This window comes from Pseudophryne corroboree, chromosome 8 (assembly GCF_028390025.1).
Source record: "Pseudophryne corroboree isolate aPseCor3 chromosome 8, aPseCor3.hap2, whole genome shotgun sequence".
In the NCBI taxonomy this organism is placed as follows: domain Eukaryota; kingdom Metazoa; phylum Chordata; class Amphibia; order Anura; family Myobatrachidae; genus Pseudophryne; species Pseudophryne corroboree.
The window spans coordinates 401,707,303-401,722,072 of record NC_086451.1 but is presented as its reverse complement, the minus strand read 5'-3'; the positions used below and the strand labels follow the sequence as shown (position 1 = coordinate 401,722,072).

The 14,770-nt window shown below is 43.7% G+C and overlaps 1 protein-coding gene across 3 annotated transcripts in view; it reads left to right on the top strand.

Moving 5' to 3' along the window:
- LOC134949303 (uncharacterized) overlaps window positions 1–14,770 on the top strand; it is a 55,405-nt gene that overhangs the window by 8,896 nt on the left and 31,739 nt on the right. For 2 of the 3 annotated variants that reach the window (XM_063937798.1, XM_063937797.1), the window contains exon 2: window positions 4,039–4,095. The exons of the other annotated variant lie outside the window; for it this stretch is intronic. In XM_063937798.1, coding sequence (XP_063793868.1) covers window positions 4,039–4,095 — 57 coding nt within the window. The remainder of the gene's footprint in view (window positions 1–4,038; window positions 4,096–14,770) is intronic. 3 annotated transcript variants of the gene reach the window in all.

The window sequence follows — 14,770 nt, the reverse complement described above, 5'->3', positions numbered from 1 at the left end:
GCTTCCCGGTCACTGTACGGAGTAAACGACACAAAAAAATATGAAAAACTCATGTTGACCTTGTGTCATGTCAGCATAGAACATGTCAACCTAGAATACATGTTGACCTTCCATCACTGTTGACCTAGTGCCTGTCAACCTTCAGTGGTTGTCCCAAACATTGTCGACCTAGTTGGTGCCGATATGATGAACCACACCCGTTGTCAGATCTAGCTGCTGTGTCCATCAGTGACTGACATCATAATACATGTCCACAGAGTTGTGACGTCATGCATGACACATTGTTACAGTCAGGGGGAGATAGGCCATAGGGCTCACCAGGAAGAATCCTGGTTGGCTGATGTGTCTGTGTGGCCTGTTTTAGGTTTTGCCATGTGGCTCCAGCCCACATATGACAGGAGGCCCACCAACCACACTCAGTACACTGCATTGTCCCGATTCATGGCTTCACGGTACGTTATACTGTGCCTCTTGTGCTGCCCATGTTGGGACACTTCTAGAGAATAGTACAGGACCACTTTTATTTCTCAATCTGCCCTTCAGACACACCGCAGGCAAAGACGCAAGGAAAGCTGCATTTGCATACAATCAGGCACAATAAAGCAATTACCCATTGTCAGGATGGGTGAATTATTGTTGTTAGTGTTTTCTCCCAAAATAAAGTATACAGCTCAGTAAATACAGTAATGTAACATACATAGTAACATAGTATCTGAGGTTGAAAAAAGACAATTGTCCATCGAGTTCAACCTATTCGTGGTGTCCTATGCATGATGATTTGACTAAAATTTCTGACTGATGCTGCTGCCAGCCATTGCATTTTATAGTAACTATAATGCATGACTATGCACCATACCTCTGGATATCCTTATCCAATAGGAATTTATCTAACCCATTCTTAAAGGTGTTGACAGATTCCGCCATTACAACTCCCTCGGGCAGGGAATTCCAAACACGTATTGTCCTTACCGTGAAAAAGCCTTTACGCCGTCTTGTGCGGAATCTCCTCTCCTCTAACCTGAGCGAGTGTCCACGAGTCCTCTGTGTTGATCTAACCAAAAACAGGTCCCGCACAGTATTCAAGGTGTGGCCTCACTAGTGATTTATATAACGGGAGTATAATACTCTCGTCCCTAGCATCAATACCCCGTTTTATGCATGCTAATATCTTATTAGCCTTCTTTGCTGCAGTCCTACTTTGGGTAGGCTACTGTACATAAGTCATTATCAAGATACTGTACTGCACAGTCTTACTGTAAAGGTGTGATACAGTACTTTACTATACACAGCAACCTCAGGAGTTAATGTACTATACTTTAGAAATACTGTACTGTCTCACTAAGCTTGCTGTACAGTACTGTCAGTACTGTACCCAGAAAGACTACAAATCTGAATGCAGTACTGTAAGTACTGTTCTGTAGTTTGTAGCAGAGAATGGAAAGGGGGGTTAGGATCAAATACGGTTTGAGCTAAAAATATTGTAAAAAAGGGTCATACTAGATGGACACAGTGGTTCTTATCTGTCGTAAAATTCTAGTGTATGTTTCTACAGTACAGTACTGTACAGTATGTTTCTATGTTTAATAACACTTCTCCCCTATAACGACACATCATACTGTACATTTATCCCAATGTACCATACCGTACTGTATAATGGAATATTTATTGGAAAAGCATCAATATAAATGTAAAAAAAGTCTTTATTACAAAATCAGATTTCATGTATTACACTGAGCAAAAATGTTCAGTACTCTATTACCCAGGACTTATAAAACTGTAAACAACTGTTCATACACATCAATAACGGTACTACTGTATAGTATAATGTATAATATTATACATTAGCATACGCCATATTCACACAAAGGCAATTTTATAAACATTTTTACTAATGCATCAATTAAAATTTTATACTGAAAATACAGTACAGAACTACATATTTGTGGGTTGACCATTTCCTTCAACTATAACAGATAATACTTTATAAAGGTGATTTATATAATTATTACAATGTTCAGGTGTGAGTACTTCTAGCCAAAATGCTTGGATCCCATCCAACAGCTGCTGTTTTGTTGTTGGCTTCGCAACACTCCTATTGTATCTCTTCAATTGAGCCCACACTAATTCAACTGAATTCATGTCAGGTTAACTTAAAAAAAAAATACAGTACAGAATTTTTTTTAATTAATGAAGTTAAAAAGAGAAAATAAAACATACAGTATTGTACTGTTCATTAAACCGAAAAAAACATTTACAGTACTAGAGTGCTATCCAAAATTTTACTTGTACAGTATTAAAACAATATTCACTTTGGTGGTGTGCATCCCCAGTTGATACCTTTCTCTTCCATAAATTTGGCTGAGGCAGTGTTTAGGATCATTGTATTGGAATATCCTGTGATGAGATGGGTAATATTTACTCACAAATGGCCCCATACATCCCTCTACTAATTTTTCTTGGAAGAATTATTTATTCAAGATCCCTACAAAAATAAGAGAATGTTGTTTATTAATAAGCAACTTCATTTTAATGTGCATTTACATGTATTGTACAGCACAGCATGTATTTTTACAGAAAACAGGCACAGAATAAAGTACAGTACCTTCGGAAAATAATAGGGGACCAACTCCTAATTGTGATATGCCTCCCCATACATGAACTTTCAATGGATGCTTATAAACATTTTTACTAATGCATCAATTACAATTTTATACAGAAAATACAGTACAGAACTACATAATTGTGGGTTGACCATTTCTTTCAACTATAACAGGTAATACTTGTAAGAGTATTATTGATTAAAATGCTTTTGCTGTATTAATGTTTCAATATATTCTAAATACTGTATATATGTCCCTTTACATATATTATAAGGTCATTGTTGCTTGTATTGTATGTGTGAAACAACAGGTGGTTTCCTTAAATACTTTACAAGATAGAATGCGAAGCCAGAAGACAGAGAATGACAGAAATAGAAGATCTTCAGCAATCACCTCATTCTTTGACAAGTCAGACTCCAGGAATAGTTTCGGACTGTGTCCTCTGAATATTACCTTCTATGTCACTGAAACTTGTAATATATATGATTAGCTAATTTTATACTTCACTGTAATTGGAGGACATGTAATGAGCACACTTCTTCTTTTGGTATAATTAAAAGCTTTCTCTGTCACGGGACAGAGCAGTGTTATACTGACAACTGTGTAGTGTGACGTCCTGCTCTCCAGCCTGCTGTATCCCGTACTTTGAATCTCAAAGACAGAAGGGCTACTAAGGCATTGGTAGTCAAGTTGTAAGCCTTATTACCCCAACATATCCTGGGGGATCACCTGGGATTCCCCTACATTCCTGCTGCCACTGACCAGACCAACCTCTGATGCCCAGGAACCAGCTGAAATAATCTGTACACTCCTAATGTATCTCTTCAATTGAGCCCACACTAATTCAACTGGATTCATGTCCGGTGATCTAAAAAAAAAACTGTATAGATTTTTTTTTTGTTAATTAATGAAGTTAAAAAGAGAAAATAAAACATACAGTATGGTACTGTTCATTTAACCAAAATTTTTTTTTACAGTACTACAGTGCTATCCAAAATTTTACTTGTACAGTATTAAAACTATACTCACTCTGGTGGTGTGCATCCCCAATTGATACCTTTCTATTCCATAAATTTGGCTGAAGCAGAGTGTTTAGGATCATTGCATTGGAATATCCTGTGATGAGATGGGTAAAATTTACTCACGAAAGGCACCATACATCCCTCTACTAATTTTTCTTGGAAGAATTTCTTATCCATGATCCTTACAGAAAAGAGAGAATGTTATTAATTAATAAACAACTTAATTTTATTGTGCATTTACATGTATTGTACAGTACAGCATGTATTTTTACAGAAAACAGGCACCGAATAAAGTACAGTACCTTTTGAAAATAATAGGGGACCAACTCCTAATTGTGATATCCCTCCCCATACATAAACTTTCAATGGATGCTTATAAACATTTTTACTAATGCATCAATTACAATTTTTTACAGAAAATACAGTACAGAAATACATATTTGTGGGATGACCATTTCTTTCAACTATAACAGGTAATACTTGTAAGAGTAATATTGATTAAAATGATTTTGCTGTATTAATGTTTCAATATATTCTAAATACTGTTTATATGTCCCTTTACATATATTATAAGGTCATTGTTGCTTGTATTGTATGTGTGAGACAACAGGTGGTTTCCTTAAATACTTTACAAGATAGAATGCAAAGCCAGGAGACAGAGAATGACAGAAATAGAAGATCTTCAGCAATCGTCTCATTCTTTGACAAGACAGACTCCAGGAATAGTTTGGGACTGTGTCCTCTGAATATTACCTTCTATGTAACTGAAACTTGTAATATATATGATTGGCTAATTTTATACTTCATTGTGATTGGAGGACATGTAATGAGCACACTTCTTCTTTTGGTATAATTAAAAGCTTTCTCTGTCACGGGACAGAGCAGTGTTATACTGACAACTGTGTAGTGTGACTTCTTGCTCTCCAGCCCTCTGTATCCAGTACTGTGAATCTCCAAGACAGAAGGGTTACTAAGGCATTGGTAGTCAAGGTGTAAGCCTTATTACTTCAACATATCCTGGGTGCTCGTCCGGGATTCCCCTACATTCCTGCCGCCACTGACCAGACCAATCTCTGATGCCCAGGAACCAGCTGAAATAATCTGTACAGTAGGGTAAGCAAAGACAAGTGCTTTGGCACCTTCTTATTTTGTTCCTGAGGTATAGTGGGGTACAGTGGGGACAGGCTAGCGGGCAACCAAGAATCCAGTAACCTTATGTCTTTAAAGTATAAGTTGTCTCATTATTAGTGTATGACTGCAGGATATGAGTGTGTTGTATGAGTGGAACATGAGATGTATATAAAAGGCTGGCAAAGATTGATCAGAGAACCAAAGACTACCCCTTCCTAAATGCTACCTAAAGGCTTGTCCTGTCTTTTGGGAATGGCGCCCTTGGGATCAAAGATATATTTTTTTGCACATAGACCTTGGTTCTCATGAGAAAAAAGTGATACGTGGACATTATTAAGTAAGGTGTCCGGATACGTACCCGTGATTCCAGGTCAGGGTCCTTCATGTTTCCTCTAGGTGACCCTATGGGGCTCCTAAGGCTGGAGGGTGTCTTGTATGACATTTGTGTTATATGTATAGTGTCAGGTTCGGTCTGGTTTGTGTCCCCGGAGGGGGCGCTAGTGGGTCAGTGGAGGTAGGATGGAAGAAGTGAGGAGACTGGATTGAATTCCTGCGCATGTGCGCAATGTTGTTTTATTAAATGAAAAGTTGAACAGTAAGGCAGCAGGAATACTTGCAGAAATAAACAATAAGAAATGCAATAGGTATGATGCAGCGTGGAAGGCGAGAGTCTATGGCAATAACAGTGAGAGTCTATGGCAATAGCAGTATGACTGTATAGTTGAACAAGGAAACAATATGCTGGTATGGGAACAAGAGATTATTAAAACGTGGAGCCAGCAGAGATGGTGATATTGGTAGGAAACCTGATAGCAGATGCAGGAGACTGGTATAAAGTTCACTGTGCAGTTGGAAATGCACAGGCAGCTTGCAGGCTGATACACAGGTGAGATGATGAGATGATGGAGAGATAGTCTCTACTGCAGAGGGCTGGAGCACACTGTAGCTGTAGAAGGTGTGGAGCCAGATAACAAATGCAGGTATTGCTGGTGCTTGTTGTTCCATGGTGATACCGGTACAGACTAGAAGGCAAACAGGAACACAGGGGAACTGGAGACTGGAACACAGGAACTTGCACACTGAATGTGATTCGCTGGAGAGCTTGCTGGAACTTGTAGTTCCACAGGAACACTGGAACATCTGGAAACTGGAACGGAACTGGAACAGCTGGGACCTGTAGTTCAACAGGTCCAATACACAGGGATATCTCTGTAGACAGAGGACTGCAAACAGGAGACGCCTGTTCACAGAATGTGACGTGTTGTCCAAGGCGATGAGACTGAGCCAGGAACTAGAGTTTAAACACCTTGGTCTGTGATGATTGGATGATCTCTGTGAGAACACACCCTGCTGGATTGGGTCTTCAGATCAGCTGTGAGTTAACTGGAGCTGGTGATTAACCGGGAGAATAACACTGTAGACAGTTAATGCCATGCACTGCTGGTTGCTGAAACAGTACAAGTTATACACTACAACTAACACAGAAATCTAAAAGAATAACAGAGAATAAAGATGAACATGTTAGGTTCCTGGTGCTCAGAACAAGGGAGATGTTTATGAAGTGAGTCCAGAGCACCAGGACGTAACGCTGGGAAAGGGGAATGGAAAGGGAATAGCCCCTGGCGCCCTAACTCCATTGTCTCACCCGTGCTGTCAGAAATCCCCTGCGAGACTATGGTTGCCTGAGCCCATGGCAGCCGCGTTTGAAGGGCGGATTATGTCTGCCCAACTCCGATGCCCCCCGGTCTTAATGAGAGACAAAGGGAAATCCGAGGCAGGGTGATAACAAGGGGCCCTCTAATCTGAAACAACCAAAGCCAGGGGCTACTAACTAGCCTAAAACTAAATGTATGTGCGGCTTGCCGCCAAAGGAAAAGAACAACAAAGGAAATGCTGACCACACGCCGACACCATACTTTTGTGTACCGGCGGTGACAGCATAAGCAGAACCCTCTGCAAAACACCAGTGACAGGAATAATAACAGAATACAGCGGCCTAGGCCGACAGACGCGGCAGAGCCGCTACTCACGGAACCGGTACGAAAACTGGCAAACAGACAGGAACCTCCAATGCTGCTGACACAGACTCTCAGAACTGGAGGACAGGCAGAATCCCAAACGACAGACCGGTGGACACCAAGAAACCAGAAACTTGACCCGGAACAGGCAAAGCCACTGGACTTCAGGACAGGAACGCTTAACGGCAGGACACGGGATCAGACACAGGACTCGACACAGGAATTCAAGAACTGGCAGGAACAAGCTCAGAACTCAAGCAGACTGGAAATTTAAAAATATCACCAGCATCTGCGAACTGCACTGAGCCAGCATATAACAGAGAGGCCTAATTAATAATCTCATGCAGCTGCCCTGTTGCATGACTCCAAACTGACAAGATGCAATTAGCAGCCAGGTGAGGCTGAACACATGGGAACAAGCTGCAATTACACAGACTCACCAGTGGCAGCAACCAAGAGTATTCTAAAACAGAGCAACGGGAAATCCTGGCCTGCAAGACAACTTATAAACATAAAATACATAACTGACATGCAAAACAGGAATGAGCCACAGCCGTAGCTCATAACAGTACCCCCCCCTTGAGGAGGGGTCAAAGGACCCCAAAATGCAGACTATCCAAAACAAGGGATACAAAAAAAAAACTGACACACTGGTCTAACAGACACGAAAACAGAAACAAGCTGCAACCACAGCTTTTAACAGTGCCCTCCCCCTGACGGTGGCCACTGGACACAAGACAAGGAAAAAAAAATCTTTTTTTTTTTTTTAATCAAGGCAAAAGTCAAAAATTATTTCTTTTTCTTCTTCTTTTTACAAAGCTCTTTAGGTCTAACCAAGGTAATTCCCCAAACATTGTCTGAACTGATGGTACCACCCAGCAAGGCTGCGTTCAAATCAGAGACAGGTTTCTTACCCTTGGGAGCTGAACTTTCTGGCAAAGTACTATTATTAGAAGAAGAAGCAGTCAGAAAAGCACATCCTGCAGTCAAAACAACGGGCTGGGACTCTTGTGCCGAGTTTACAGTATTTGGTGGACTCTCAACAGACAAGACGGGTGACTTAGAGGAACCTGAACCAATTTCTTTGGGACCATATCTTTTAATAATTGCATCACTGAATGCTGGGAGATCCTGAAGAATGGGATCTTCAGCTTTCATTAGGCTGGTCGCCCACTCAAAAGGCTCTCCTCTAAAAGAATAAATCAGATAGAGCACAAGGTTCTCTGAAGTGATGCCCAGAAATGGTCTAGACAACATAATAATGTAATAGTGTTTGTAAAGCGCCAGAAATTGGGCTAAGTCCCCATCAAAAATTATGGATGTTGAGATATCAGAGTCAGGATCTGTTTCCTTCCCATCTGACTGACTGGAGTGCTTTGCTAGGACCTGGTCACTATTGACCTGACTCGAGGCTGAGACTCTCTGAACCCCACCCGGGGCAGTGACCTTCTGAACCCCACACGGGGCAGTGACCTTCTGAACCCCACCCGGGGCAGTGACCTTCTGAACCCCACCCGGGGTAGTGACCTTCTGAACCCCACCCGGGGCAGTGACTTTCTGAACCCCACCCGGGGCAGTGACTTTCTGAACCCCACCCGGGGCAGTGACTTTCTGAACCCCACCCGGGGCAGTGACTTTCTGAACCACACCCGGGGCAGTGGCCTCCGGGAACCCCGCTGGGGCATTGGCCTCCGGGAACCCCGCTGGGGCAGTGGCCTCCGGGAACCCCGCTGGGGCAGTGGCCTCCGGGAACCCCGCTGGGGTCAGCACCTCGGATTCTTTTACTGGGACCGAGCCGTCGGCCTCCCCCACTGGGACCGAGCCATCGGCCTCCCTCTCTGAGTCGATAATTATCGAAACTTCTCCCGGGACTATGACTTCCGGGACTTTTGCTGAAGCTATAACCTTCAGCACCTCCACTAATGCTACGCCTCTTAAGTTCTTTTCTGGGGAAGCGACCTCTAGACCCTTCTTTGAGGCTGCGTCTCTCGAGACCCCACTTGGGGATAATACTTCAAATATCCCTTCTGGGGTTTTGCTTCTCGAGTTCTCTTCTAGCACTATGGTTTTAAGTAACCTTTCTGGGGTTATGCTCTTCAAGTCCCTACCTGGGGTAACAGCTTCTGAGACCCCTTCTGGTATGGAAACCTGAGCTACAATATTTGATGTCCCTCTATAAGCTTGGGCATCGGGTAGCGCTCCAGCACTCTGGGCATCGGGTACTGCTCCAGCACTCTGGGCATCGGTTACCGCTCCAGCACTCTGGGCATCGGGTACCGCTCCAGCACTCTGGGCATCGGGTACCGCTCCAGCACTCTGGGCATCGGGTACCGCTCCAGCACTCTGGGCATCGGGTACCGCTCCAGCACTCTGGGCTACGGGCACCACTCCAGGACCCTGGGCTACGGGCACCACTCCGGGACCCTGGGCTACGGGCACCACTCCAGGACCCTGGGCTACGGGCACCACTCCAGGACCCTGGCTACGGGCACTACTCCAGGTCCTTGGGCTACGGGCACCACTCCAGGACCCTGGGCAACGGGCACCACACCAGGACCCTGGGCAACGGGCACCACTCCAGGAGCTTGCAACTCTGCTTCAACAGGAACCTCAAGAGAGGAGAGAAACATTCTCTTTTGATTCCTGAATCTATAATGGGGCTCCCTTTCCCAAGGACCCCAATTATAGGACAGAGAGCTTTTTAGTGTGGGTTGTGTGACAAGTACCTCTGCCACAGTAGAGACAGGAGTAGGTCTTGTATCCTGACTCAACTTGGCCAGGGGGCAAGACTCGTCACCACACTTTGGCTTGCGCAACTCACAGGTCTGCAGATAGTGGCCTAAACCCCCACAATATAGGCACAAGTTTAAGTTTCTGCAACGCAGACGCTCCTCTTCTGAGAGCCTGGGCCGCAGAAAACTTTTAAACCTTTTCTCTTCAATTAAACCAGAGGATTATCTTGTCACCATACTGTGAACAAGAGTCTCTTTAGAGATATATGTACTCTCAACGACTTCTGGCAAGATGAGCAAGATTTTAGTCAGAAGGTTTTGCAGTTGCTTTAAAGATTGCTGCAAAACTTCTAGTCGCTCAGGTTTCAGAGCACTGACAGCAGAGTTCAGGGCTGAGAGAGATGCCTGCAGGGCTTGCATAGTTGACATAGGAGGATTTAAAACTAGACAAGGCAAGACTAGACAAGGCAAGACTAGACAAGGCAAGACTAGAAAAGGCAAGACTAGAATTTTTTTTTTTTAAACACCGGACTGGATCTCTAAACACCGGACTGGATCTCTAAACACCGGACTGGATCTCTAGACTAGACACTGGACTGGGCCAAAAAAGAAAAAAAAAAGTTTTATTTCTTTTTTGTGGTATGGCTGGTGATAATGTTAGGTTCCTGGTGCTCAGAACAAGGGAGATGTTTATGAAGTGAGTCCAGAGCACCAGGATGTAACGCTGGGAAAGGGGAATGGAAAGGGAATAGCCCCTGGCGCCCTAACTCCATTGTCTCACCCGTGCTGTCAGAAATCCCCTGCGAGACTATGGTTGCATGAGCCCATGGCAGCCGCGTTTGAAGGGCGGATTATGTCTGCCCAACTCCAATGCCCCCCGGTCTTAATGAGAGACAAAGGGAAATCCGAGGCAGGGTGATAACAAGGGGCCCTCTAATCTGAAACAACCAAATCCAGGGGCTACTAACTAGCCTAAAACTAAATGTATGTGCGGCTTGCCGCCAAAGGAAAAGAACAACAAAGGAAATGCTGACCACACGCCGACACCATACTTTTGTGTACCGGCGGTGACAGCATAAGCAGAACCCTCTGCAAAACACCAGTGACAGGAATAATAACAGAATACAGCGGCCTAGGCCAACAGACGCGGCAGAGCCGCTACTCACGGAACCGGTACAAAATCTGGCAAACAGACCGGAACCTCCAATGCTGCTGACACAGACTCTCAGAACTGGAGGACAGGCAGAATCCCAAACGACAGACCGGTGGACACCAAGAAACCAGAAACTTGACCCGGAACAGGCAAAGCCACTGGACTTCAGGACAGGAACGCTTAACGGCAGGACACGGGATCAGACACAGGACTCGACACAGGGACTGACACAGGAATTCAAGAACTGGCAGGAACAAGCTCAGAACTCAAGCAGACTGGAAACTTAGAAATATCACCAGCATCTGCGAACTGCACTGAGCCAGCATATAACAGAGAGGCCTAATTAATAATCTCATGCAGCTGCCCTGTTGCATGACTCCAAACTGACAAGATGCAATTAGTAGCCAGGTGAGGCTGAACACATGGGAACAAGCTGCAATTACACAGACTCACCAGCGGCAGCAACCAAGAGTATTCTAAAACAGAGCAACGGGAAATCCTGGCCTGCAAGACAACTTATAAACATAAAATACATAACTGACATGCAAAACAGGAATGAGCCACAGCCGTGGCTCATAACAGAACAATGGCTACAGAGAATATACATATGTGGGGAATCTTTCGCAAGCGCGACCTGGAATCCAGTCCTCAGCTATTCATGTAGAAAGCCTTCAGAGTCATGAGGCTGGCCATGCAACAGTGGTCTTTATATACACAACATACATTCACAATACAATGGTCCCTGTATTCTCATTGTTCATTGGACACAGGGATGTGTCTCTACATTACAGCAAAGGTCATAGGTGGATTTGAACAGGTGGGCTGTGTCTTTCCCCAACTGCTCTGGTGGGAGGTATCTTCAGGATTCCCACGGCATTTGTAATTTACAGCAAATACAGTTAATGTTCATAATCTACTTCTGTACATAACTATACGCTGGAGCGAGCGATCCTTTCCTAACTAACATCGGAATGTTACACTTAAAATACCCTACAGCTGGATACTAGACACCACCTTTCAACCTTTATCTGACCCTTCCTATCATGCAAAGAGGAATCTCTCTGTCCAGGAACTGTTTAAACTAATCATACTCGCTGACATTGTCTAGAGGAATATTAACTACAAAATGCACTATTTGGGTTAAATATGCTACGATCGAGTCGCACGCTACACGCTTACAAACACATCTTATGCGTACGAGACGCTGGAGCGTCCCCTACGCAACTTGCGGGTATGTGTATGTATGGGGGACCAGGTACACGAGCAGCGCGCGTGTGCATGAGGGGTTAGTACAAAAGGCTATGCATCATGATATTTTTCAACTTTGACAAGAGAGATGAGGGCAACCCACAATGGACCTCCACAGAAAAAGTGGCAGACAGAATGTATGCAAAATAATTTTTGTATTTATTTCTAGAGACTCTGAATATTGGCTAGAATGGGTCACTTTAATGAAGGAATATACTGTATGGCAAGTATTTTTCAAATATCAACACAGGAATCACTAATGCCTACTTAACAGTTGTCAATTATTTCTACTTTGCAGTTTGCAATCATGTCTACTTAAGCGTGGAATGATATAGTCACATACATGCCTATACACTCTCAGTATGGTTTGGTTCCATTAAACTTAAATAGATGAATAGTACAGAACACAATGTCATCTATGTGTTCAACACCAGTCCATGTGATTTTATAAATTGTCCACCTGGTGACAGTCCAACATTAGTCTCTGTATAGTTTAGCACTGAACATTCAGTGCTAAACTATACAGGGCAATAAACAGGGTAATAAATATCTCTGTCCCAGGACTGTAAATGGAGTCAGACCGTGTCCACAGGATAAGATGAATAAGGCAATAAGCTCTGTATTTCAATGGTATAGTTGCAGCGCTGATATATGTATTACAGACAGTGTCTAGCACAGACTGGTTTATGCATAGAAGAAATTGCTGTCTCTCACCAAAGCAGTGAATCTATCAGGCTTCTCCTCCTTCTTCAGGGCAATATGGGATGACTTGGAGCTTTCATTTCCACTGGAATGCTTGGTCTGGCTGTGGCACCACAAGTCTCAGCCACCTCATTAATGCAGTTTGTCTCTCTGGACACTGTCTTTCTCATTTGCTGCTTGCCTTTCTTTCTTGTCTCCTTTATCAGGCTTTCACACATCATGTGACTTTCCCTGTCTATCTGCTTCACATCTCCCCATCACGGACTCTTCCTTTTGTGTTCCAGCTAACACTTTTGTAGTACACCTCCCCCTTCACTTTCCTGGTATTCCTGCACCCAGCCCCCAGCTTTAGGGGTCATTTAGTTGCTGGTGATGACACAGATAGGGTTTATATATATATATATATATATATATATATATGATGCAATGCCAGATGTGACAACGCAGACATACATTGCTGTAGTGGAATGATGTATTAATGGAAATGCATGATTCCATACTAATGTGATGATGTTGACAAGGGTCCCTTGTTGATTTATTATTACAGTGAGTGTGCCTAATTGTTTTGTTAGGGTATTATGTCACAGTGGATTTACTGCCAGGGTGATTCAGTGGTGTGTTCATAGACACCTGTTCGTATATGGAGTAGTGTCTTGATTCATTATTTTACCTCTTTGCTTCACGAATGCTAATGTGGTTTATCTGTGACTGAGTTTATAAAGCTAAAGCCAGCCCGTTTCATTAGTTCACCTGTCTGCTTCTCAACTGCTAATGCTGGTTACTTGTGACTGAGGGGATCATGCAGCTCTGATTGCTGCTGTACATTTTTGCACAGCAGGCGATCAGATACAAAATGCACATGCATATGCGCCGCACTGCACCTGCGCATCGCACGGCTGCAATGGGTATCAGCGCCCTGTAACAGCATGGTGCAAAGGATCTATTTGCATGGGCGTTCGCAAGGAGATTGACAGGAAGAGGCCATTTGTGGGTGGCAACTGACCATTTTCAGGGAGTGTCTGGAAAAATGCAGACGAGCTCAAGCGATTTCAGGGAGGGTGTCTGACGTCAGCTCCCGTCCCGATCAGCAGGATTCAGTCGCAGGGATAATTTAAGTCCTGGACTGCATAGAGACGGCACAAAATCAGTTTGTGCAGCTCTGTTTCACATGCGATCGCACACTTGCACAGCAAAAATACACTCCCCCTGTAGGCGGCAACTATCTGATCGTATGACTCTAAAAATCGCTGCCCAACGATCAGCTCTGATTGACCCCCTGAGTGTTATAACGCTAAAGCTAGCCGGTTTCATTAGTTCACCTGTCTGCTTCTCAACTGCTAATGCTGGTTACCTGTGACTGAGTGTTATAAAGCTAAAGTCAGCCAGATTCATTGTTTTACCTGTTTGCTTCTCAACTGCTAATGCTGGTTACCTGTGACTGAGTTTTATAAAGAATATTCAACCATTGTTACTACAACTATGTTATAATTATTCTAGTGCTGCTTCTTTTTTCAAACTGTTCATCATTCTGAACTGTTATGTATGGCTCTGTCGTACTTATGTAATTGTCAACCAACCAAAATTCATCAAAAACAATAAAATTGAGTTAAAGTGCCTGAACGTGTGAATCTGTGTCTGCTAAAAAAAAAGGGGGAAGTACTGTATTTCGTTTGTCTCTGTCACGGTGTGTTTGCAATCGTTGGTGCAGCATAGAGGGAATCAAAAGCTATGAGAGTTCAAGCACACCTTCATACCTGGGTGATATAGTTGGAAGAAGACAGCGGCACACAGGAAGACTTTAAATACGGTGTAGTGTGTATAGAAACACAAGGTTACAGGATACCAACATTTCGGGGCTTTCAAGGCCCCTTTGTCAATGTGATAACATAAAAAAGCCGATCACACCTCTTAAATGGAGAGAGAGAAGTGACGGTGAAACCCACGGTACATCAGAGAGGTGTGCCGCCTGAGCGCATGTGGTCCATCTCAGGGGGATAACGTCAGCATGTCTGTGATGAATGGTTGTCCCGGCAACAGTGAACACTCACTGTCCCATCTGCACCTCCCCCTGGAAGTGGACTCTAGTGTAGAAAACACCAGATTTGGCAACAGTGAGCCTTCATGAAAAATACACCTGGTGTAGCCCAGGGCACATCTAAGGGGG